Raw genomic sequence first — 23,952 nt, forward strand, 5'->3', positions numbered from 1 at the left:
AACCCTATTTGTGTATTTAACTATCCCTGCTTCAATGAATATTTCTATGTAAATCACATATGACGAACTCACGGAGAATGATCACTCAACTCTTCAGTTCCCTGTTGTTTATCAGCGCTCTCACGGCTTTGCTTTCAGCAGCAGCAGAAAAGCTCTAACAAACCACTTTACTCTACCTCAGCACCAAACAGCAGACAGACACAGTTAGCAAGTTGCTGGTGAACATAGTGGAGCATTTAACAGCTTAAGGGCCAGATATTTCCCTCAGGAGTTTGTAAAGACCAAGAACACAGAGCTAAAAGGAGAGTACATTTTGGTGGAGAGTGGATGTTGCTCCATATCGGCTCAATGTATAAATAAGATACTGTTTGCTAAATTCAACATATCAACTTAAAAGATGCTAATTTGTCAGCACTGTGTTTTCAGCGCTTTTCTGCTGCCCCCAAATGACTAAAAAAAATCAGTAAATGCAGGTTTGAATAACAATATTTTCTTAAATCTAACAATTGTTTCCATCAGGGGTGAAGTGAGTTGCAGTGCATTCAGGGCCTTTATACATATTTATTTTCTGTCATTATTAAAGAGTAACTTGACACGAGTCTGAAAAGTGGTGGTTCACTGCCCTCACCAGTTCAAAGCCTAAAGTCTACAAGTTGGACCATAAGCATCATCACCGATGGATGTGGGTGTGGTCAGACGCGTGGTGTCAGAGGTGTGCTCTGTTGCCCTCATAACCACACCCAACAGTGATGTCACAGTGTACTGACCCCACCCTGGAGGACAGTTCTACATCACTGCAGCAAGTTAAACCACTGGAGATCAGAAAAACAAGATTTTCACCTGTTGTTAATTTAATGTTAGTCATTATATTAACTTTTACCAAACTGATGCTTTTTCTACAGATGTACTTTTTCTATTTTCAAATTCAAATGCTTTTTTTAAAATTTTGTTTTTATTAATCACAGTCGGATAAACCAAAAGTTATATGATACAGTGGAAACCGCTTATAGTGATCACATCTGTCCAGGTCAAATTGATCACTATAGGCCAATGATTACAATGAAATATATATATATATATTTAAATTTTTGTGTTTTTTTCTCATGCAGATTATCATGTAATTGACATTTGTATAGCCTATTTATCACATAAATGCAAAGTAATAAAACGGACCGCTTAGCTATTTACTGGCTCGCTGCCAATTCTCCTGTCTTTTCCCTCACTGAGGGTGAGGCATTGTCGTTTTTGGCCGGCTCTGCAGCGAGAGCGTGTATGCAGAATGGCACCCCTTTGCCAGGGCTCCTTGCTCGTTCACTCACTTACTCGGTAGCGGCATGGAGGGAGGCAGGTGCCCATATGCATGTGTGCAACAGAGCCGGTTGAGGATCGGCAAAGTTTCACTTTGGGGGGTTACATGACCAGGGATTATCAATCCACTTGACGAGGGCGGTTTCAACCAGTTGATTTCCCCGTTCATATTTGTTTTTTATTCAGAGAAAATGACTCTTTTTCCCGTAATGACATCAATGTGCATGCAGCATCAGCGTCGGGTATCCAGCCGTAAAATAGACAGTCTGCAAGGCAGAGTATCAACGGAGAAAATTACTTAAACAGTATTTGTATAGGAATGATTCTGTCCCCAGCTTTTTGATCCATATAAACGGTTGATCACTGTAACCTTGATCACTATAAAAGTGAAAACAGTGAATTTAAAATGTATTATATGCTGTTATTACTGCATATGTTGTTTGTAGAGTCTTATTTTTTTGTTAGCCCGATGTAATATTCTATATTGGGCCCCTTATTGTATTTCCTTTTGTAATGTTTTCCTCATTGGTACTCAACATTTTAGTTATACACCTCCCTCCATAAGGATGGCCTTTGACATTATGCACACTTTTTAAAGAATATGCTGCAATTTGAGATGTTCACCTTTATAACTCATAACATCTGGTGGCCAGTAATTAGGACGGGTATGCACTTCACGATAAATATACATGAAATAAAGGTGTTGTGTGTGGTGTGAAATAAAAGCATTTAGTCTGTAGACATGCGGGCGATGGTCATGCACTTAAAGATTTCCATTGAAAATCCATGCAGACAGCAAGACAGGCAGCCCTAAACAATCTGTGCAGTGGCAGACTCACCGATCAATGCTGATGGCACAGAGATTGAGGATGCTGGCTGTACACATCATCACATCCAGAGTGACGAAGATGTCACAGTGGATCTTGCTAAAGCGCCACTCTCCCACTACCTAGAAGAGAAAACACCAAGAAAATGGCAGTTTACAGGAACAGTCAACAGAACAAAGCCACTGCACTTCAGCAGAAATTATGTCTATTACTTCTCCAACAAAGAGAAATCTCAATTTTTCATTTTCTCATTTTTTCATTATTTCCATACCGGTAACAGAAGGAGAGAGGGAAGAGAGAGCAAAACTGAATCATAGGAGGAAAGAATGAATGAGTTGCGAGTGGTGTCTGATGGGAAACAGATTGAGCAGGCGTGAGCCTTCTCATTTGAAATGATAATTTGCAGGTGGAAAACAGCTGTCATATACATTTTACCGTACACACCGAATCCAAATAGTCTGTTATATTCATGTCATCCAACAAATTACACCTGACATGGTGGAAATTGACAGAATATCGAATTTGATTGTTCAATGAATTCATGAATGTCAAACACTATAGATTATAGCAAAACTAGCACTCTCAGTGTTAGTGAGATAATTATCATTTAACATGCATCCTGGTATTCAGCCAATGATCGAAAACCTATTTGTATTCATAACTCAGTTGCTCTCTGGTCAAACCCCAAGACAAAAGCAGCATCATCACAAGTGATGCTCTGACAGGTCTGAGCTGTCCGATGCCACCCACCTCGCCTGACACTACATCCTACCTGCTTCCTCCCACGGCTCTGAAAAGGCCAAGAGAGATGAGTGTGTCGGGGGGCAACTCCTACCTCTCTGCGGCAGATTAATCTTGGTCCCTAGGCCATGTCTTCATAAAATTAAATGGCAATTTAAAGAGCTGTAAGTTGTTGCTGGTGTCTACAACACTAGCGGTGATTGCAGAATGATCTGACAGCCTAATGAGCGCCCTTCTCCCTGTCACAACCTCTCCTCTCTTGTCTTCTTTTTTTGCATTTTCCAACCTTTTGCTCCAGACAGTCTTCTTAGTATCCTCTGTTTCTCTCCATCCCTACCATCACACAATTTATTGTTCTTGAATTATGACAATCCACAGGTTGCTCCTCACCAGCTCCACCAACACAATTGTCCTTTTTTACATCCTCATCAGTGCTGCAGCCCATAACAAATTTAAGAGCCTCAGAATAACTGAAAACCATTACAGGCCCTCATGAGCGCAACACCGATCTATTCCTATCAGTATGGGGAAACATATTCAGTGGATATTATTAAACTGATTGTCTCAGGCAATGAAATCAAAACAAATATACGCTAAAAGAGTATAATTATTATTAAATGTTGACTGTGGGATATACGCATTTTTGCAATTTTGTCTTTGCTATTTCAACACCCAACAGACCCACTTCTCCAACTTAATTCATACAGTAACTTCACACTGTGCATAGCAAATCATAATTCAGAATGTATCAGCATTCTGATTTAATTTGCAAAGGTAAGGTGTTGGGAAATTGAAAATGCAATAATGGGTGCTGGGGAACTGAGAAAGTGGTTAGAAAGTGCAATTTCAGACGTCACTTAAAATCAGGGGGAAATGAAACTGACGCACCTTGCCCTTTCATTGAAAACTTGGCGGTCTTTATGGCATGCATAATAATAACAACAAACTTTATGAATATAGGCCTATTCCTGACAGAAATGCCTAGGTGCATGCATAAAAACAACTTATTAAGAACAGCAAAGACAAAGTGGACGACACAGCAGTTAAAAAGCACATAGCATACATTATTTGCACATACAGTATTACATGTCAAATGATAAATACTACTCATCTTTTATCTCTGTTTCACAATTTTGGATTCCTTACTGACAAGAAGGAATAATTATATAATAATCATCTACAAACCTCTGATTACCCATATGGGTACACACTAATCTTGGTTTAGTGTACTATGCACCTTTTTAATAAAACTATAAACTGCACTTAAGCTGGATTTTTTTTATTTCCTTTGGAAATGAAAAGTTTTATGAACTGATGTATTAAAGCCTCTTGTAATTGCTTTGTCTGGCTTTAAATGTGTTGTTCTTTTATGCAAGTTTTATGGTTGTTTGTCTCTCTTTATCTTAATGAGACTACCTTCAAATACTTAGAATTACTGTATGAGCATAAGACATTTACAAATTATATTTTAAATACAATAATTAACCCCTAGCCAATAGGGGGGGGAAATGCCTAAATATCATACCCAGAATGAATCAGGACTAGCTCCTCAACAATAAAGCTTAAATACATATATCTGGTCTCCTTTGAAAGGTAAGAAGCTGATGAATATGAATCCATTATAATTAAACCTATTTATATTACCATTCCAGAGTAAATGGAAATGCAATAAAGGAAAGCAAGGAAAGTAAAATTGCTCTGTGCTGGCTGTGCCATTATTTTCCTATATGGGGAGAGCGATGCGTTATCCTTGGAGTGGTTGGTTGCCGCTGACCAAATGAGAAAGCTCAACCAATGAGATAACAGCTGCAACTGTTGTTGCTGCCTAGAAACATTGAATGGCGTTCCTTGCACACTTTTTGATTAGATAGATGGCATATTATACCTGCGCCATGCTTCGCCTCTGCAAGGCTCTGCGCCCTACCTCAGTGATTGAAGAGCAAATTCCTTATCATGTGAAGGCAGCGTAAGGCTCACTCTGACTTCCCATCAGCCCAAACTTTACTGTAGAACTGTATGCAACTAAAATCTGCCATTTTTGGCGAAAATAACCCATGCCTTGATGAAATATTGTGGGAAGACATATCACTTTGTCACTATGAATGTTAAGTTTGACAGCTTTGTTTTCCGGGTTAGTAGCAAACACTGTGTTTTGCATCATGATGATTTAGAAAGCTTAGAATTTCTAGTTTCCAGCAATACCAAAGATGTTATTATCCTGGATCTCTTGAATACAACTTGCTCTTATATTTACGAAGGATATATTTGTACAACTTTATTGTTATTCGTAATAAGACATAATTAATAATAATAAAAGGACAACATGCAGTTACAGATTCTGAAAGCTGAACACCTCGTGTTTTTGACCTCAAACAACATGTATATCTATATAGACCATCTTCCGTGACAACTTTGCAAATATGCTACGGGGTGGACCCAGTACCGGGTCCGTCAGGCTCAACAGGTTTGACATTTCTTCATGTTGAACAACATCATTTGCTGGTCTTGCCTGTCCAAAGGTGAATGACTTAAGTTTGGCATAAAATTCCACTATTCAAAAAAACAACAGCGTATTTTAATTTACCTTGATATTTAAACAAGCTCTGAACCTCAAGCCATGCATGCTCCTCCATATGCTCTCTAAATCAGTCACACTTGACAGAAGGCGAAAAACTGTGGTAATTAATGCTAATTCAGCATTTAATAATAAAGGGCAAGTTGAATGCCCTGTCCACACTCTGTGACTAAGCTCTCACTAAAGTTCATGCTGATACATTATTAACATAAGAAACTTAGTCACGGCAACGGTCAGTGACACTAGAATTAAGAAAATAAAATGTCTGCACATAGATGAAGAAGAAAAAGGAGTGTATGCGGTGGGATGGCAGGTTGTTATGTGTAATAAAGAACAGACATACAAAAAAAACACAATAGTGTTACCAAAAACTGAAGTGTTTGTTGTCATTGTTTGAAGATGTATAAAGCATGTTCTGAAGAACATGAAATTAATAAATAAAAAGCTCTCCCAGACAAAGCTGTTGTGAGCGTCCAACAACATATTTAACTTCCCCTTTCACAACACAAATGTAAATCTAGAGATTATAAATCATATCTTATTTGCAAGGATTTATATCAGTCCAACTGCAACCGTCTCAGTTTCTTACTTCACATTACAGCAGGTGGCCTGAAACACCAAAATTAGATGAGCATCCCACTGCTAACACATGCTGGATAATCCATTTTGACTTTGACAAACAGCCAGGTTTTAGTTCTCATCATATTAATCTGAGGAGGATTTCACTCAAATTGGTTTAATTAGTGTGTATAGACAAAGTGTCTGTAAAACAAATAAGACAGGATGAAGTTTGTCTTGTCTATGTTGGAAACTTAACAGTTCTAAGCCTACATTAAATAATAATCATGGCGGTCTTTGATCTAGATTTGAATTCCTGCAGCTCACATAAATAATTTTGTAACAAAATTTGCAATTTAAATTTACCCATCAAATAAATAAATTAACAAGAATAGCAACATGCCTATACTGTAGATCAGACAGACCTCACAAGTATCAATTTTAAATGATCTCAAGGATTATCCAACAGAACACGTTAGAAACGCCAGATTGCTTGAAGTCTAATGACAAATTATGTCAGAGGAAAAAATTCTAAAATTTTCAAAGCACATGCTGTCTTTTTTTCTTAATCTCTTCCACTCCATCGCTTTTTACCATCGACCCATTTTTGTCTTTTTTCACGGGGTACAGGGGGTCTTTAGGGGGAGATAGCAGGTCAACAATAGAGGTCACATAGAAGTGGTGTACATCATCTGAAAGCTGGGAACATGGAGATTAATATGAGATGCAGCTCAGCATTGCGTGTCAAGTTGTTCTAGTCATACATCTGTAATAAGCATTGTGTTTTGTTTAGGTGCCTATTCAAATGTTGAAAGGTTAGAGTGAATAAGGGCTAAGAACATTATGATAGAAGTATATGATGGCCATTCCCATGCTCAATTATGTCTCATAAATTGTTGCAGCCATTTTTGGTTTTATCCTTTTTGACCACTCAAGAACTGATAAAAAAAAATAGTAAAAAATCCCTCCAAAATGCAACATTAAGACATCAAAACCTTGAGGAACACCATAGAAAAATCCACGCTGTGATATGGTTTAAAAAACTTTTGACATTTGGAGATTTCAGCATTTTTCAGCGATTGGATGGTAATTAATTCCGCCTTCTCTACAGCCTAACTTTGGAGCATTATTTAGGCTCCTTATGGACAAGCTAGCATGGTTGGTACAAATGGATTCTTTAGGTTTTCTAATATCCTATATGGCAACCTTCACTCTAGCACTAACTGAGCCTGCTACAGCCTCTGAAAGACAGTAAATTCGTCGGAGGACGCTGGCATCTGCAAAGAGTAGAAGAGGTTCTTAAAGGGGCACTGCACAAATTCTACACATGACTGATAGTTTAGTCGTCATTAGTACTACTCAGCCTGTGAAAACAGTTGAATAATGTCATCTGTGGCTCTTGTGGGAGCTCTCTAAAGTCTGAGAACGACGTTGTAATGATGTCATCCTAAAGACTAAAATTGTAGGATGAAAAGCCTGTGTTAAAAAAAAACTGGAGGCATGGAGCTTGAAGGATGTGAGTATTCACCAGGTAAGGGGAGCCAAATTAAATTATTTTATTGATTTGCATCCTGGGAAATGTAGGACTCTGGAGCTTGACACATATAAGGGACTCGCAATACTAAATCACAGGAGCACCCCTTTAATCCACAATGTTTGACGCTTGCTCCTGTCCTCATTATGAAGAAAGTGGCAATAATGGGTTTCTCTGAAGATAAACAGAAAGGAGCAGCAGAAACAAGAAAGCAGCTGACTATGAATACACTTCCTTGCAACTTGAAGCTGTGTTTGCATACCTCCAGTAATATAAAGTTACAGGAAACACAACTGTCAAACTTGCGTCCAAAAACATACTGTTACTTATATTCGATGAAAGCTTCAGAGTGGTTCCAGCGCTCACCACACTCAAAATGTGTTGTCAACTTGTGCAATTAAAACACTTTACACCATCAGACTCACTTTTCTGTCGTGTCATCACATTTATATTTTATGGAGAATGTTTTATGCTTCAATTTGGAGCTTTGATATGCGGCAAATTGCAATTAAAATCCCACGTTTCCGGAATACTTTAATGTAGGTTCCCGCCGTGTGGACACAGCTGCCCAGTGTTGCCAGATGGGAAATGTTAAACTGTCGCACTAGAGGATTAAAATGATCAGATTTTATCGTACCTAAGTCATAACCACTGGAACAAATAAGCATAATGTGTAATTTTACAAAATACGAATGTAAATTACTTTTTGACGAGCTTGCAAATCTACCCACATCACTTTGTTTTTTTAAGCAAGCTGACAGGGAAGGGGGTATGTTGCCATCAGTTTGAACATTTTCGTGATAGCCTACTATTCTTCATGCAGTTGAGGCCATAAACTAAGCTAATTAAATAAATAAGCGGGTTTACTGGTGCATTCAAAGCTATCTCTCATGCAAACTCTCTTCAGAAGAACGTTGAGCAGCCATTCTCGCGAGTCACTTTCGTCAACATCATACCCTACACCAAGCGTGATTGGCTGGAAAGAGGTCACGTGACAAGAGATGCGTAAACACAGATGTGGGATCCATTGGAAATAATACAAATGAGACAGCGCAGACTAAAACCAACTTCTCATTGTAAGCATCATGAAATGGGCATTGTTATCATACTATTGTCGTACATCTGGCAACACTGCAGCTGCCCACGTCAGCAGAGAGAGAAAGCAAATCTGATAAAAACAAACACATCATGCAGGTTGCATACTTTATGGATAAACAAGCTGATAATTGGTGCCAATGATCACAAAAAAGTTTTTTTCTTTATTGGTAAAAGCAAGGGAATAGTAATTTATAACATTCGCCACTTGTAAAAATATAATATCCCTGTAGGATTACTGTTATAGAGTGATATGTTACCAGTAATTACCGTGCTGTATGTGCAAACAAACATACATGGAGACAGGCAGAGACCATGACATCCTATGGATTTATACACTGTAATCTGATCAGAGTGATAACTCACTGAGAGGCACCGGAGGATTAGAGTCCTTGTAGTCTTAGTTTGCCTTTCTCTACATCAGACGGCATGACCTAAAGCCTGATGATCAGAAATAACCCGGGGAGCGAGGAGATAAGACAGAAAAATGAGAAACAACCGAGAGATAGAGATGTTTTTCTGATAGAGAGCCCGCATCCTGCTTGCTATTGATTCAGTAGATTGGAGGTGATTTTATGGACCCGAGTCTCTGTTCTGTTTTAGGTTGCACTGGTTAGCAGACATTGATGTGTCATAACTGCTTTAAAAAACAAGTCTGCATGATCCCACACAGCAGCAGCGAATGCAGAATGATATATCCCAGAATTAGGACGAATTATTCATAAACATCTGACCTCTAACTGAATAGAGCGCTCTGACATTTTGATGTTGTCAGTGTTGCTACATTACAGGCCTTTAACCACTGCAGGTCTGATATTTACAATGCTGATGTGAACATATCAGCCGTCACCCTTGTTTCACCTTGAGCCTTTGACCTGCTGATAACTGCGGGCGGCTTGCTCTGCTCAAACCTCTTTCACAAAGTATTTTACTGCCACCACATTTCATATAAATGCCTGCTGTATGCGTAATACGCTTTGCTATTTTTTAACGTTTTAATGCCAAACTGAATTCTGTCTTTAAAGCTGATCGGTATACATATTTGTTATATTGGAGATACTATAGAAACAGGAATCTTAGTACTGTACGCCAAAACAACAAGCCACAAGAACAGTTTCTACCCACAGGCCATCACTCTGATGAACACTTAATCAGTCATACACTGTCAATAACCCTTTAATATGAAAATATCCGCTGCTGACGTTACATATTAAAATTCTTACAGTCTTTAATGCACATTTTTAGATTATAATTTGGTTTTTAATGCACATTTTTTGTAATATGTACATATAATCTGTCACTTTATGTACATATTGTAATATGTACATACCTGTCACTGTAAATATAAATCCTACTCACTGTACATACAGTATATAGGCATCTCCATATGCACATGCTGTATATAATCATCCAGTCCATGTATATCCATCCGGTATTTTTTTCTTTGCACTATTTGTATTGTTTACACAGCCGATTAGACTGTTGTCAGGCTATTAAATAGGCGTTATCAGTCGCTATGAGCACCATAGATGTGGGTTAGTAGTGGCCTATTACACCCACTAGTAGGTTTTATCATATATTCACATGTTAGATCACCGAAAGAAGGTATCAAAGAACAACCAACAATGTGTAGTTGTCTTTGTGTTCATAGTTTTTTTAAGCCAAAACATGATGTTTTCCCCTAAACTTAAATTTTGCTTAAACCTAAAGAACTGTAGTTTTGTTGTCTAAACCTAAAGAAGCCTTTTTGTTTGTGTTCAAAACATGATGTTTCATTCAGTTTTACATGTTAGAACATGTTGCTTTTAAGTTTCACTTTCACAACGTACAGTAGTAGGTGAAGTAGGCCCCTATTGACCCACATCTATGGTGCTAATAGCGACTGATAATGCTTATTTAATGACCTGATAACAGTCAAATCGGGTGCTTTACAACTCCTGAACACTTGACTTGTATATAGACATTTTATTTTATTTTTGTATTCTTTTATTCTGTTATTTCTATTCTGTGTAAGTACATTGAGAGAGCTGTATACTGTAAAACTAGAGTCAAATTCATGTATGTATATACCTGACAAAATAAATGATTCTGAATCTTCTTGTAGCTAATATACTGCAAGTCTGCAAATCCCTTTCTTTTGTTTTCAATGGGACAAGATAAACACAGAGGTGTACTGTAGCTATACAGATAGGGAGTGCATGTCAAGTTTGACTAATTACATACAAAGGCAGTATTTGTGTGTAAATGTTGTGTGTGTGTGTGTATATACCTCTAAGTAGACGACCCAGGGCATAACCAGCGTGGCCACCAGAAGGTCTGCGACCGCCAAGCTGACGATCAGGTAGTTGGTAGTGGTCTGCAGGGCCTTTTCCCTGGACACAGCAATGCACACCAGCACGTTGCCGAAGACGATGACGAAGATGAGCAGAGTGAGCAGCATGGCATAGTAGTTGTAAGGGTGCTTCTGCTCCTGATCCGTTTCGTTGAAGCCCCATGTTCCATTATCATTGAAACTGTCATTGTAGGCATACTGGGTTAAGACATCCATTAGCTGTGAGTGACGAAGGCCAAGAACGGGCCCTGCAGAGAGAAAACAGCATTTCAATGTAGTTGTATTCATAAGAATGTTTGCAGTTTTATGAAGAAAACAAAAACTGTAACTTTTTGGGATAATCTGTATTCCTGCAGTAATTGCTATGCAGAAGCAATTTGTCTATTAATCTCTTAAACCCTGCTGCACCCAGTTATGGACGCATCTTTAGTGTAAATTATAGTGGAGATTTCAAATGTGTATTAAATGATGTAGAAGGCATTTACCATGTTTCCATCTGATAAAATTATACGCCATAAAAACCCTTGAACGAACTTGAAAAATCCAGACTTTAAAAAGTTAATTTAGGGACCTGGCAGAAATTCAGATGCCTGCTGCGGCTGCTGGCGAGTGACCGTATGCGCAAAACTACTCCAAAGCCTGAAGTCTGCATTCACCAGAACATATTGTGACATTAAAGTTATGTATCTCCCCCAGTGCAGAGCGTTCTTTCTTTTACAACCACTAAACAGAATATTGATGTGGGTAAATGTGCTTTTCATTTCATTCTTTTTGTAAAGACAGATGGTGTAGAAAAAGGGGTGATACTCAAAAGAGATTTTTTAAATTTTAAAAAAAGGAACCCTGTGGACTTTTCTTGTATACAAACAGTTGCGTTTACAACCATTTTTTTTTTTGCATCAAAACACACTGTGTGCATCCTTGAGTCCTAGCAAACACGCTGAGTGCTTTTCCCTCTTCAAAAATTTTTCAACAAACTTTTATTTTAATATTTTGTATTTTTTGTTTTTGTTTATATCTCATGCCAGTAGAGTATGAGGTACAAACAACATGGGGACAATCTCATCAAATATTGCTCTTTAGCTCTATTTGTGGTCAAAAACTCCACAGGGTCTCTTTTTTAAGAGAGGTGGTACTGTTAATCATCAACAGGTTTGTATTAAAAAACAGCAATTAGTGCTTCCGATGTGCCAGATTAAAAAAATAACACTTATAAACAAAAAGAGCAAATGAGGAGTGGAGCTGTCTTCCCTTGACAGGCAGATCACCATGACACCAGGAAACCCTCATTAGTGGTGTTAGCGGAAAAACACATCAGAGCTTTTGTTTTATCAAAGTGATGAGTGTCACCGCACATTCATTTACATCCATTTGAACTGACTAGAAACTCATGACTTTGAAACTGCAGTGAATATTCTTCAATTGTCATTGTACGACTTCAGACAGAAAAATATATTAAAAGAATGGGTATGTGCTTCGCCAATGTGTCACAAAACCAGCCACAATGCACCATTATGCATCATTACTCTAAATGTGACATACGGAGGAACACCTTGGTGCAGTTATTGCGACACGAGGTTGTGATTGCATAATGAAAGTTGACAAATTGACTGAGCTTCAGCTGCAATCATTCTGCATTTTGCTTCAAACATCATATATCCAGAAAGGGGTATGATTACAGCATGGGCATTCCAGGGTTTATTTTGATTGCATCATTTCTTTGTTGATTATAATGACTCTAATCTTCAGTGTTTATCGTAGTAGTAGATTCGACACTACATGTCATCCTGCTCTCTGATTTACTATTGTACTGTGATGCTATGAAAATCGCTGCTGCAAACTTAATGAAGCTGTCTCATCTTTTTACCATATCGTCAAAAATACACAGACACATCCTATTTTACAAAACCCTTAGCAGTGCAGTTCCCTCATACCTGTCTAGATTAATATTTATGTCATCCTCCACTTTACCAGCTCCGTTTTCACTCACTATAATTGGTTCTCCAGCCTTTAGGCTGCTGCTGCTGCTCCTGCTGACTAGAATCTACTTTACATCCTCATCTACATCTTACTCCTTTTATCGCTGCAACTAATTCCATTTCCACAACCCAACAATTATTTTCTCACCCTTGTAATTGTTTTAGTAGAATGTTTTTTGTCTTTGTTGTAGTTGTTAGGTTAATACTGTTATCTGTCACTGTTACCTCCTGCCTCTAGCCAAGGACATTACTGCAGAAATCTGAACAAAGTTAAAGAGTGAATCAAAATCACTTTATTCGCCAAATGTACACAGGAATTTGACTTGATGATACAGTGCAGTAAAAAAACAATTACAGATAAAAAAAAAGGTTAAGTTAAAACAGATAAATACAATCATTATATAAACTTGAAAATGATAAAATGAATATGCTATATATACATACAGTCCTGGAAAATATGCAGATATTGTACTGTCCATACGTGAATGAACGATATGTAAGGGATAATGTGCGGAGAGCCGGTTATTGTTGTGAAATAGACCCCGACACGCCCTGAAGGGGATTATTTCACAACAATGACCTGCTAGCTGTACATTATCCCACTTACTACACGGCTACTTACTTAAGAAATCAATAATTTGATACAAAATTGGTCCGACATCAGAACTGCAGCCATAGCAACGGTCTGTTATAAAGAAATAACAGACCGTAGAAAGCCGTGATTGACCAATCAGAATCGAGTATTCAACAAAATGTAATAAAGACTATTAAGAGCTTTTTGGGATGCATTTTATGTCCAAAATGTGTCCGCACTAGGCACAGAAGGTGACGTGTACAACTTTAAGGACTTGTCTTGGTTTTGAACACTTTCAGTACATAAGTACATTTTACGTTTGGTATCTCTCCCATGACTACCTTCACGATGGTAACCCTAGAGTTGTGAAAACCTGCAAAAAAAAAAATATTTTATTAAAACCTTTATTTAACCAGGTACGTTTTGCAAATCGCGGGTTACCACCTAGACATAACCACGACATTTGGCTCTCGGTCAGAACTCTGACTACGCTGTTCTAAATTATCTTCAGTTAAGGCCCCTCTGTTGTAGACCTATGCATCTGTTTTGAGTCAGTTTCATGATGTTTGACCAGACGCTTGTAAACTTTCAAAACACAAACAAATGACTGAATTCGCATGTTTAAATGTTCTGATTATTTCAAAATTCAATGATCTGCAAGTGGTTACAGGGGAAACAGAATCCAGGATGCTCCCTGCATTATGTTCCATGAATAAAGGATAAATTCCTTGTTTTCTAGTCAGTCTCAAAACAGCACTCACAAGCCCATATGGACATTCAAACAGCTTGGCCGCTATATTCATTCCTCCTCTCCAGTGAAGAGATTGCCTCCTAAATGTGATTCCAATATAAAAGATGGGCGACCAAATCTAGTCCTTGTTCTGTGTAAAAATACACCCCTTAGTTCAGCCAAAGCTAATGAGTCTTCAGCAGACGGAGTCAGACAAATCAAGATGTTATCTCCCAAAGATAGCCTTTTAGTAGAACATTTTCAGTTTTCTATGTTACTATTCCTCAGCTCAGCAAGGAAACAGCACTGTCTATGAGAACAGAGAGACTTTTGTACTACAAGGGATGTACGGTTGGAAGATATCCTCATTATCTGGCTGGATCTCTTCACAGCCATGAAGAGGAGGAAGAATTATAGCAACAGAGAAAAGCGCTTTCAATCTAAATATACACATGTGAGTATGCATCAAGATGGACTTGAGTGTGAATGTATCCTTTAAGTCCTGGAGCTGCCATGCAGTGTTTTCTTATTGCTTTTATACATGATGTCTTTTATATCTACAGATTACAGTACCAAACGCATTATAGGGCATACATCCAGGTTATTTTTAGCCAACCTGACATGTGAAGCCAGGTTTCAGGCTGTGGTTTTCTTCAAGGTATCTCAACACAGTCTCAAGGCAGTTTGTGAAATAGTCAGGAAATTTAATCTATTTGATTTGTGTACATGGACACCAATTTCACTTGTTTTTCTCGTGATGCTCGTCATGAGTTTCAACAACGTATTTTTGTGCAGTTATCCTACGAATTTCTAGCAACAAGTGATGCACGTGTCAATTTCCACTCCAGTCTTTTCAAAATTAAACTGCTTCGATAGGATTAGGAAAATATCAACTTTGTTAAGCTTAGGCAACAAAACTACTTAGTTAGGTTTAGGAAAATATTGTGGTTTGGGTTGAAATAACTCTGGAAGTGCTGTAACTTAATTACAGACAAATAAATAAATGTTGACTTCTGGTTTCACACGGGACACAAACGGCGCTCTCCAGGGCGAAAGTCTGGAGTTTTTTTAATCCACTATCTGCCCCGACCTCCTCCCTACACAGCGTTTTTTTTCGCTCTTTATACTTTCTGGTTCACAATTACGTGGATTACATAAGAATTGATTTCATGCTGACCATCACAAAACAAATTATGATAATAATAAAAATAAATCTATGTACACAAATCAATACATACACCGATACTGCTGTGCGACTGGACCGGGTATCCTTAATGAACAACATCTTTTTTAAATTGTAGATTTTTGAAAACACTCTTTCAAACAGAGCTTCCTGTCACCTCTTTGAGCTTAAAGGTTATTATAGTTATTAGTATTATATTCCATTTCTGCCAATAAATCCCCCTTAATGTTAAACACTGTTCCTCTAATAAGGAACTCTTGAACTGAGTTTTGCAGAAACACTGATTTGTTTTTCCTTTGTTATATTCTTATTAACTGTTGACTTGTGAAAGTCATATTCTTTAAAGATGCCTTTGTGCCCTTATATGAGCACACAGTGTTTCTTATTCAGAAGTCCTTGAAGATCTGTGTTGATTTTGAAGGACCTCAAAGATTTTCAGAACACGTTGCACTTGCGAAGGACAAGCTCTCTTAGCAATTTGTGAATTTTATAATAGGGTCGGGTACATCTAACCTACACTACATCTGAATGTCAGTGCACTGATTAGATTACCTTAAACTTTCACAAAGGTTTGAACCCTCGTTCTAGCCTCGACTGTGAATGTTAAGACCGGAAAAAGTTATTATTTTTTAGTTCAGATCGTCATTACAGAGCAGAGACACGCAAGAGTGGCTACAGTACAACAGACGGACGGACACAACTAGATACATACGGTACGCTACAACACCAAAGACATCCTGCATTTTGGAGCCCAGTAGACAGCTATATTAACAAGAAACGTTACCAGCGGAGGGCAGAGGAAAGCCTCAGTGCTGGCAGAAGACGGATTTAGAGAGAAGAAAGAGAGGGAGTGGGTGAGGGAGGAGTGCTCCTGTTAGGATGTGTAAGCATTGCTGTGGGGCACCAGTCTGTGTGTGTACCCTGCAGATGCCCTGTGCTGTCTAATCTTATCTATTTGCCCGCTCTACTTCCTTACTTACAGTACGTGAGACTATTCTCACTGCTGGCCTGATAGCTGCTGCTTGCTTAAAAACAGAAACCTCTGCTTTCTCTCCCTGATGCCTTCAATACCTTCTATTCTTTAAATGACTCCTCTGTGACCTTCACCTGATTATGATCATAATGTATTATGATCATAATCAGGTCCTTCTCCACAGATAATTCAGAGGTCAGTGACCCCAAACAGATTCAGTGTCTTGCACAAGGAATCTTCAACATGAGTGGATACCTGCCGAATGCTAAAACATGAACCAGCGTCCCTTATTAAAATGCGGTGTCACTATTTTATAATAGGCAACCACACGTTTGAGCATAGGGACTAACATTAACCCAGATCCCTCCCACCTTTGCACAGGCACCTACCTTCCAGTAGGAGCTGCTAATGCTAATCCCACACCGCCTTGCCACTCACAAACACTGTCACGGTTGTAATAGCTGAGGGCACCTGGCCAAGCCAGAGGCTCCGCACTGAAGGATTAAACACATGTCTCTGCGGGTATGCGATTTTTTCCTTTGTAACCTGAGCACCCCATGAATAACTTTTTTTCCCCCCTTTCAATAAAGAAAGCACACCACCCGCTTCCCCGGGGGCTGCAATGTGTTATTTACAATGCTTATGCAAATGTACATAAATGATTTGGTCCGACCCAATTGATTGCTAAGCCAGCCTGTGTTTGTGACAAATCCCACAGTGCTATTCTTGTGACTTGATAAAGCAAATGTGTCACGTGGTGAGGAAAGTAAGCGTTGAATCAGCAATCCAATTCTCTCCCATTGAGCAAGAAATATGTACAACACATGGTTCTTTCAGGGAGAACGATTGTGTTCAGTCCCACTCTTTAGAAACAATCAGATGTCCTTAAGCGAAGATAAAGAAGCTCGGCCACACAATCGTGAAATAACGAAGGAAAATCTATCTCAACACTTTGATTATTTTCTTATAATGTATCTTGAGAAGGGAAAGTATGTGTGGTTTAGTTCTATTAGACTTACAAATGTCCTTCAACTTAGTCAAGGTTTAAAGCCTGTTTCTCCCAAAACAAGGAACCTTTTGGGGAGCTCATTGTGTTTTGACCGCAGGGACCAGGGTCTAAATTAAGTTCCAGGGCCTTTTTACCCCCCAAAAAGGCCCTGGTCTGACTGATTTGACACGTTGACGCGTGACATCTCCTCTTTTCACCCTCCTTGCATAAAACAAGGAAGTACTCTAGTATCGCTTTAGGTCCATTTTAGGATAAGGGGAGAGCAGTTACCTTTGTCTGATCAAATTAAAAGTAAAGTTAAACTTTGCTGTCGACATTTTTCTTTTGAAAAGAACGGAAGGATAGAGGCTGGTTGATACCGTCGAGAGACCCTGCAAGGTTTGGTTTCTTGAGTAGAGGTTTAACCAAAGCTGTTTGAAAGCTGGTGGGGACAGTGCCAGATGTAAGTGATAAACACTATTCAGCATTGTAGGTCCCAAAGAGCCAGAGATCTTTAAAAAGTTTAGCTGGTAGGGAGTCAAAAAAGCCGGTGGTTGGTTTAGAAGCTGGCAGAAGAGAAGAGAGATAATCTCAAGTCTCTGTTCTTACAAATTGTGAGACCATCTGGGATTCAACAATACTGCACTAATGATTTTGCAGAAGTATCTGGAGATGTCATATCTAATCTCATCTAGGGGTCTATTTTTTTTGCAGAAATCTAAAAACTCTATGAGCTGTAAGGGAGGAGCAGCTAACAGATGGCTGCTTTTGAGTAAGTTTGGCTACAGTGTCAAAAAGAAATCTAGGATTGTGTTTATTCTTACCGATTAAGCGAGAGAAATACAGTATGCTGCTTTAGCTGCAGACAGAACACGCTTGTAATTCAACACAAACTTTTGCCATGAGAGGTAGTAAACTTAACGCCATTGGTGTTCCACTCTCCTGCAGCCTTGTTTAAAATCATGGTGCAGACATTTTTGACCATTTTGTTGTGGTAGAAAAAGGTGCGATTGAATCGAGGAGACTCAGAAGGACAGTTTTTACTGTAAGTCACTGGGACAATTTTAAACGGGGCCTTTCGCTGCAGTGAAAGGATCAAAGATAATTGCTCACCCAGTACAGTTAAAGTTGACGCACAAACGGGGTGAGTGATAAGTACATTAAGGCCAGGCTAGTGTCACTTTAAATTTAATAAGAAAGTGACCACAGATGTGATAGGAGAGACAGTCAGAGCAGAAACCAATATCCCACGTGATAGAATCAAGTCGAGGGTGTTACCTCTGCAGTGAGAAGGTTCATACACAAACCGAATGACACCAAAAGAATCAAGAAGTGCCAGAAAAGCTTTGGGCTTATTCAGGTCAATATTAGATTCGCATAGCCAGACCTATCTCTACAGAGCTGTGTCAGCGCTAAAGAAAGGTCTGGCTCCACACATTATCATCCTGCTCTAGGGGAAAAACCGCTCCGGCTTGTTTGTATTTTTTTTTTAAACGAATCACAGTCTTCTTGGGCGGTGCTAAGCACAGGATGATGACAATTCCCTAGCAAACGAGATAGTGGAAGAGGAGGAGAATACTGGCTGAAATAGGCAGCAAATGGCAGTCTACATGAAGTGAATCAGACTAGGTGAACACCAATAATTAAAATCTTATCAGAATGAGTAAGGTCTTAGATAAATTCTCCAAATTCTTTTAAAAGCTGAATAAGGGCCATGTGGTCTACCTCAAGGTGGACGGATCGGAGTGTGTTGCCCTGGACAAAGCTGATTACAGTTACCCCCTTTACAGCTTGTATTAAAATGCATTTTGAGTGATTTGATTGCAATCAGATAGCGCTTGACCACATGGAAGTGCAGGTGTAAACGCACCCAAAACGCACCGAGGACAGATTGTAATCCGATTGGCCAAACCACCTCCGGACGTGGTCAGGGACGCATTGTGACCACATTGAACACAGATAAATACAACTGCATTTTCAACATACAACAATTACGTGGGCGAATATACGTAGCTGGACAGAGCGATTGGATTTCAATGTGGACACTGGAGACAATTTTTCCTCATTTGCTTTGGCTCAATTCTCAAACGAGAATTATTTTTTTCAAAATAATGAGCTCAAATCTCCGTTTTGCACATTGCATGTGTTTTGGCACGTGTGCAAAAGAGTAAATACAAGTTGCACAATAACTACTTGCACATCTTGCTGATCAAAACTGATGAGTTGATTCTCAGTGAAACCGTCACAACATCTAAACATTCTTTCATCGTTTGGGCCATCACATGCAAAATGATCCATTCAATTATCAAAATCTGTCAGACTACATGTATACTCCATAAATATCTGTGGCATGGTGTTTTGTACTGTGAGGAGGTACAAATTGTTTTTTACTGAACTATCGCAGGTTTTTTCATTGTTGCATTGTTTTTTTAGTTTTTTGGCATGGATGTCATTTTGTGGGACATTTTCTGTTCACTGTATATGACTTTACCTGAAAGCTCAAAGGGGAATTTTCTGTTTATAATACATGATGTAACACATTGCTATACAAATACATTTACTGTAAAAACAAATGTACATATCCTGTTTCTGTGTACACAGTATTGTAGCCTACAGTATTGACTTTTCCCAGTAAACATTTACCTGCTGTTGAAAAGGGAATTTAAACATCTCAGTGATACACAACAGCATTCAGCTGGACAGTCTGGTATAGTACAGTAAGTATCAACAAAACAGAGATTTGTATATTAGAAATATATAATATATTATTAAGGTTGACTGCCATGGTGAAAAAGCATCTCAACATTTTGAACAGTATGGCTCACATGACAATTTTTTAATTTTTGGCCAACTTACTGACACAATAACTAGGTTTAGAAGCATGAATGAAGTGTTTTGGGTGAGTTACTACCTCTTGCAGACATGCAATAGAGTTGTGATGTCCCATCAAACAGTTGTGACAATTGCACTTACAGTTTAGAGAAAGTTAAGACGGTTTCAAAAAATGAGCTAAAGCGATTGAGTAAAACTGTAATACCAGGTGTGAAAGTAATCATATCTAGATACAATCTGGATAGAAGATGCAGTTTAATTCAAGGTGTAAAGAAGGTCATACCACACTTCAGTAGGACCATGTCTGTCTTGATCAAAGACCAGGCTATGTCAGGACATAAAGATTTGAGGGAAATCAGTAATATCCTCTAATGATTATTTAAAAGCCGTGTGTGCTTAGTTTTGAAGATTTTGAGTAAAGAACACGCCTGAAATAGATACCTGGCCACGAGAGCTAAATTCTTGGACAGAGGATGTCTGATGAGCATTTGGCATTGTGCCCAGTCTGGAGTCATTCTGTCTGTGTGATTAGTTCATGGCGCTGGGCCAACACTAAAGGTGTGAAACAGAAACTTCAAGTAACACAGAGCAAACTGAGTAGATGTGAACTACAGCTTCTTTTTAAAGAATATACAGTTATAGAAAAAAAAATCCTACTTTTACCAATTACTTTAAGAGGGTAGATGAAGTTGACAGAATGCCAGAGCTAGTGAAGCAAACCAGAACATATAAGACCACGATGAGTAATTTTTCTTGTGTGTGCCAGCGCAATGGAGCGAAATAAACTGCCTGATGTAATTACAGAGGTGCCAAATCTGGTCTTGAAGGCAAACTGCTCAATAACGTTTCTAAATAAAGTGATACATATTTTACTTCACAGTATGTGACATCATTTTATATTTAATTTATCTTGTTGATTTTAATAAAAAAGGTTTACTGTCTCACAGCACAAATTGACCTTTCAGTATCTGCAGAGGTTCGTGTTGCTGATCAATACCAGTTTCTCTGTAATTGTTTTTCTCAGTGCTGCGATTTCCTGCTTTGAAAACACACCTTTCACTCTCTGCTTTCTGCTTTCGAACAAACACGCACTTTACGATTCTCAAACAAAGAAGACTTGGCTAAAAACAAGGGAATGGTGTCACAACACATTATTTTTTGTAGTCTATTATGGTATATTATTCTTTGAAGCTCCCCAGTAATTAGCCATCATTCTCACTGCTTTTGTGAAAATGTGACTCCTAAAATTCGTGTCTATTGTTTTAGTCAGGACTATTTGGGGCCATAGTTAGCAGCGCCAGACACCTGTCAGTGGTGTTGCAATCCTCCGCTATCCGCTCAGCTCAGACGCTGCCGACTGTCATGTGGAGTGTAAATAAGAACAGCAGTCAATAAGCTGCTGGTAGGAAAAACTCACACTCACACACACTTGGATACATAAAATGACCAAGATGCAACTGGGAGCCTTAACTTCAAAGCGGAGTTTACAATTGCAGATTGAAGGAGCCCAGTGGGTGTTCTCCACGTCCTATTAAACAAACCTGGCAGCCAGCACAGTAAACAAAGTGTGAAAGCAATGCTAAAAATGTATCCAATGGACTATTCTAGCTGAAATTATGTGAAAATTGTTGCACCAGTTACATCAGTTATTTGATGTGTAATACAATTGTGAGTGTGAGCTTTTTATTATTGTTTTGGCTTCAACTGTTGGACCTTTTTCAGGGAGTGTGTGGGAGACTAGTGCTACCAGTAAACTGCAGAACTGTAAAGTCATAAAATGTGAAACACAATGTGACATAACACAATGCATCCATCTTCAATAACTTTGTTCACCAACATACATATACAAATTTAAGGGCATGTGGAAAAGCACAAATACATGCACTGATTAAACATTATACAGCTAATGTTTGTATCCGTGCAAGGAGTATGCTACATACTGTAATGTGTTTACACTTCCTTTCAACATCCACTTCAAACACCACAATTGTATCTATTAGTTTTGGTTCTTAGTCTAATTGACAGAATGATAGAAAGGTTGCAGATTCACGCTCAGAAAAAACCCAACGCCCAGACTCTTTTCTTGTGATACAGTATAGCAGAGTCGCAAAACACCCAGCTGTAATAAAACGTCATGAGAATATTTAGAATGATGGACTTGCAAGTTTGTGGTCATAAAAAAAAAGCATCCTGTGCTACAAGCACTCTTAATACGTGTGCAGATAAACTGTCTGAAGCAGCAGCTACAGGAAATAACTAATGCCCTTTTATAGACTTTATTTTTCAAACTATCAATACAGGGGAGCTGTGCATGATAGTTTTGGAAAGTACACTTTGGGTAGATGATAAAAACTAGAAGATAAAGTGCAGGAAATACAACATGTGTTAATGCTTTTGTGGCTGTGACAGGAACATTTGGATTTTTTTAGAAATTATGTTTGCCGTCTTACTCTGTTAGATTAAAAGATTTATCAACTTTATTAGTGTGTGTAGTACAGATAGATATAGACATCCAAGGCATGTCTACCCAAGCTTAGCTACTAGGAGCAGGGTAAATTGTTAAAGTCAACACATTATATTGACTCTGGGATAGACTTACTGTAGAAAGCAAGATGTATAATAAACCACTATGACTTGATAATTCAGCAAAATCAGAAGCTGCAGAACAAATAAGTGGACCTTAATTTGAGGAATAGATTAAACTAGGACTACATTCCAAATCACTCTTTTTACTTTTACAGAGTACGTACTGCTGCACACAGGACATACTACTTGGTCAAAACATTGCGCCTTGAACTTTGACCCCCTTGCTCATATATCCACTGTGTGGAGGATTGTGGGTCAGAATGGCCAGAAAAGCAACTGTAGGGCTGGGCGATATGGCCAAAATCTTCTATCAGGGTATAGGTAATTTCATACCTCGATAACGATATCCATCATGATAGTATCAGTAGACATTTTTATATTATTTTGGCGATACATATCATCATATTGCCCAGCCCTAGCATGCTGGCTTGTGTACTGCAAAATACAACCAGATGTTGTAGGACATCCTTGCAATTTTACCATACTGCATTTGACATACTAAATCTTGTTCTGGCCTTGTAAATAGTATGGTAGTATGGGTATTACGCACAGTGAATGCAAATGCTGCAAATGTCCGCAATGCCCGCTAACAAGCTTCCTACCTCCAGTAATAACCAAGAATCACTGCACGGAGCACATTATTAGCCAGCTCCATTATCATGTGGGGTTATGGGATATGTTACAAAAAGTTTGGGACTGGTTCATCCAGGGTGTGAAAGCTAGTCCCTCATGCTACTATATCAGAGTTTAGGTGATCATTAGTGTCCTGCTCAGCATTGGACATGGGGAAGCTCACTACAGCAGCCTCAGCCAAAACTTTACCTGAGATAAAATTACATTAGTCACAACTGGCTCAGGGAATGTGAAAAGGAGAGGGTCCACACATGGTTATACTTAATCTAAGGTTAACTCGTGTGAACAATGGAATGAGTAGCACAGCAATGTAAGCAGTGGATGTGTGGTGTGTGTGCGCTGTGGTGTGGTGTGTTGAAGGTGCAAAACCAAAAGACAGGGATGCAGAGTGGATGCCAGCTGTAGGATGGGAGACACATACAGAACACATTGACCAGTTTTGAAAGCCTGGAAAGCCCAGATGAGCTTAATCAAAGCCAGCAGCCCTCCCTTGTTTAAGAACAA

At 38.7% G+C, this 23,952-nt stretch overlaps 1 protein-coding gene across 3 annotated transcripts in view; it reads right to left on the reverse strand.

Annotated features, from left to right (window-relative positions):
- The window catches only part of drd2a (dopamine receptor D2a), a 49,149-nt gene that overhangs the window by 11,550 nt on the left and 13,647 nt on the right, over positions 1–23,952 (reverse strand). For all 3 annotated transcript variants that reach the window (XM_037776429.1, XM_037776428.1, XM_037776431.1), the window contains exons 2-3: positions 10,908–11,218; positions 2,148–2,257 (exon numbers count right to left, since the gene is read on the reverse strand). In XM_037776429.1, the coding sequence (XP_037632357.1) occupies positions 2,148–2,257; positions 10,908–11,186 (389 nt within the window). In that variant the 5' untranslated portion in view covers positions 11,187–11,218. The remainder of the gene's footprint in view (positions 1–2,147; positions 2,258–10,907; positions 11,219–23,952) is intronic.

This window comes from Sebastes umbrosus, chromosome 7 (genome assembly GCF_015220745.1).
Source record: "Sebastes umbrosus isolate fSebUmb1 chromosome 7, fSebUmb1.pri, whole genome shotgun sequence".
Taxonomy (NCBI): Eukaryota; Metazoa; Chordata; class Actinopteri; order Perciformes; family Sebastidae; genus Sebastes; species Sebastes umbrosus.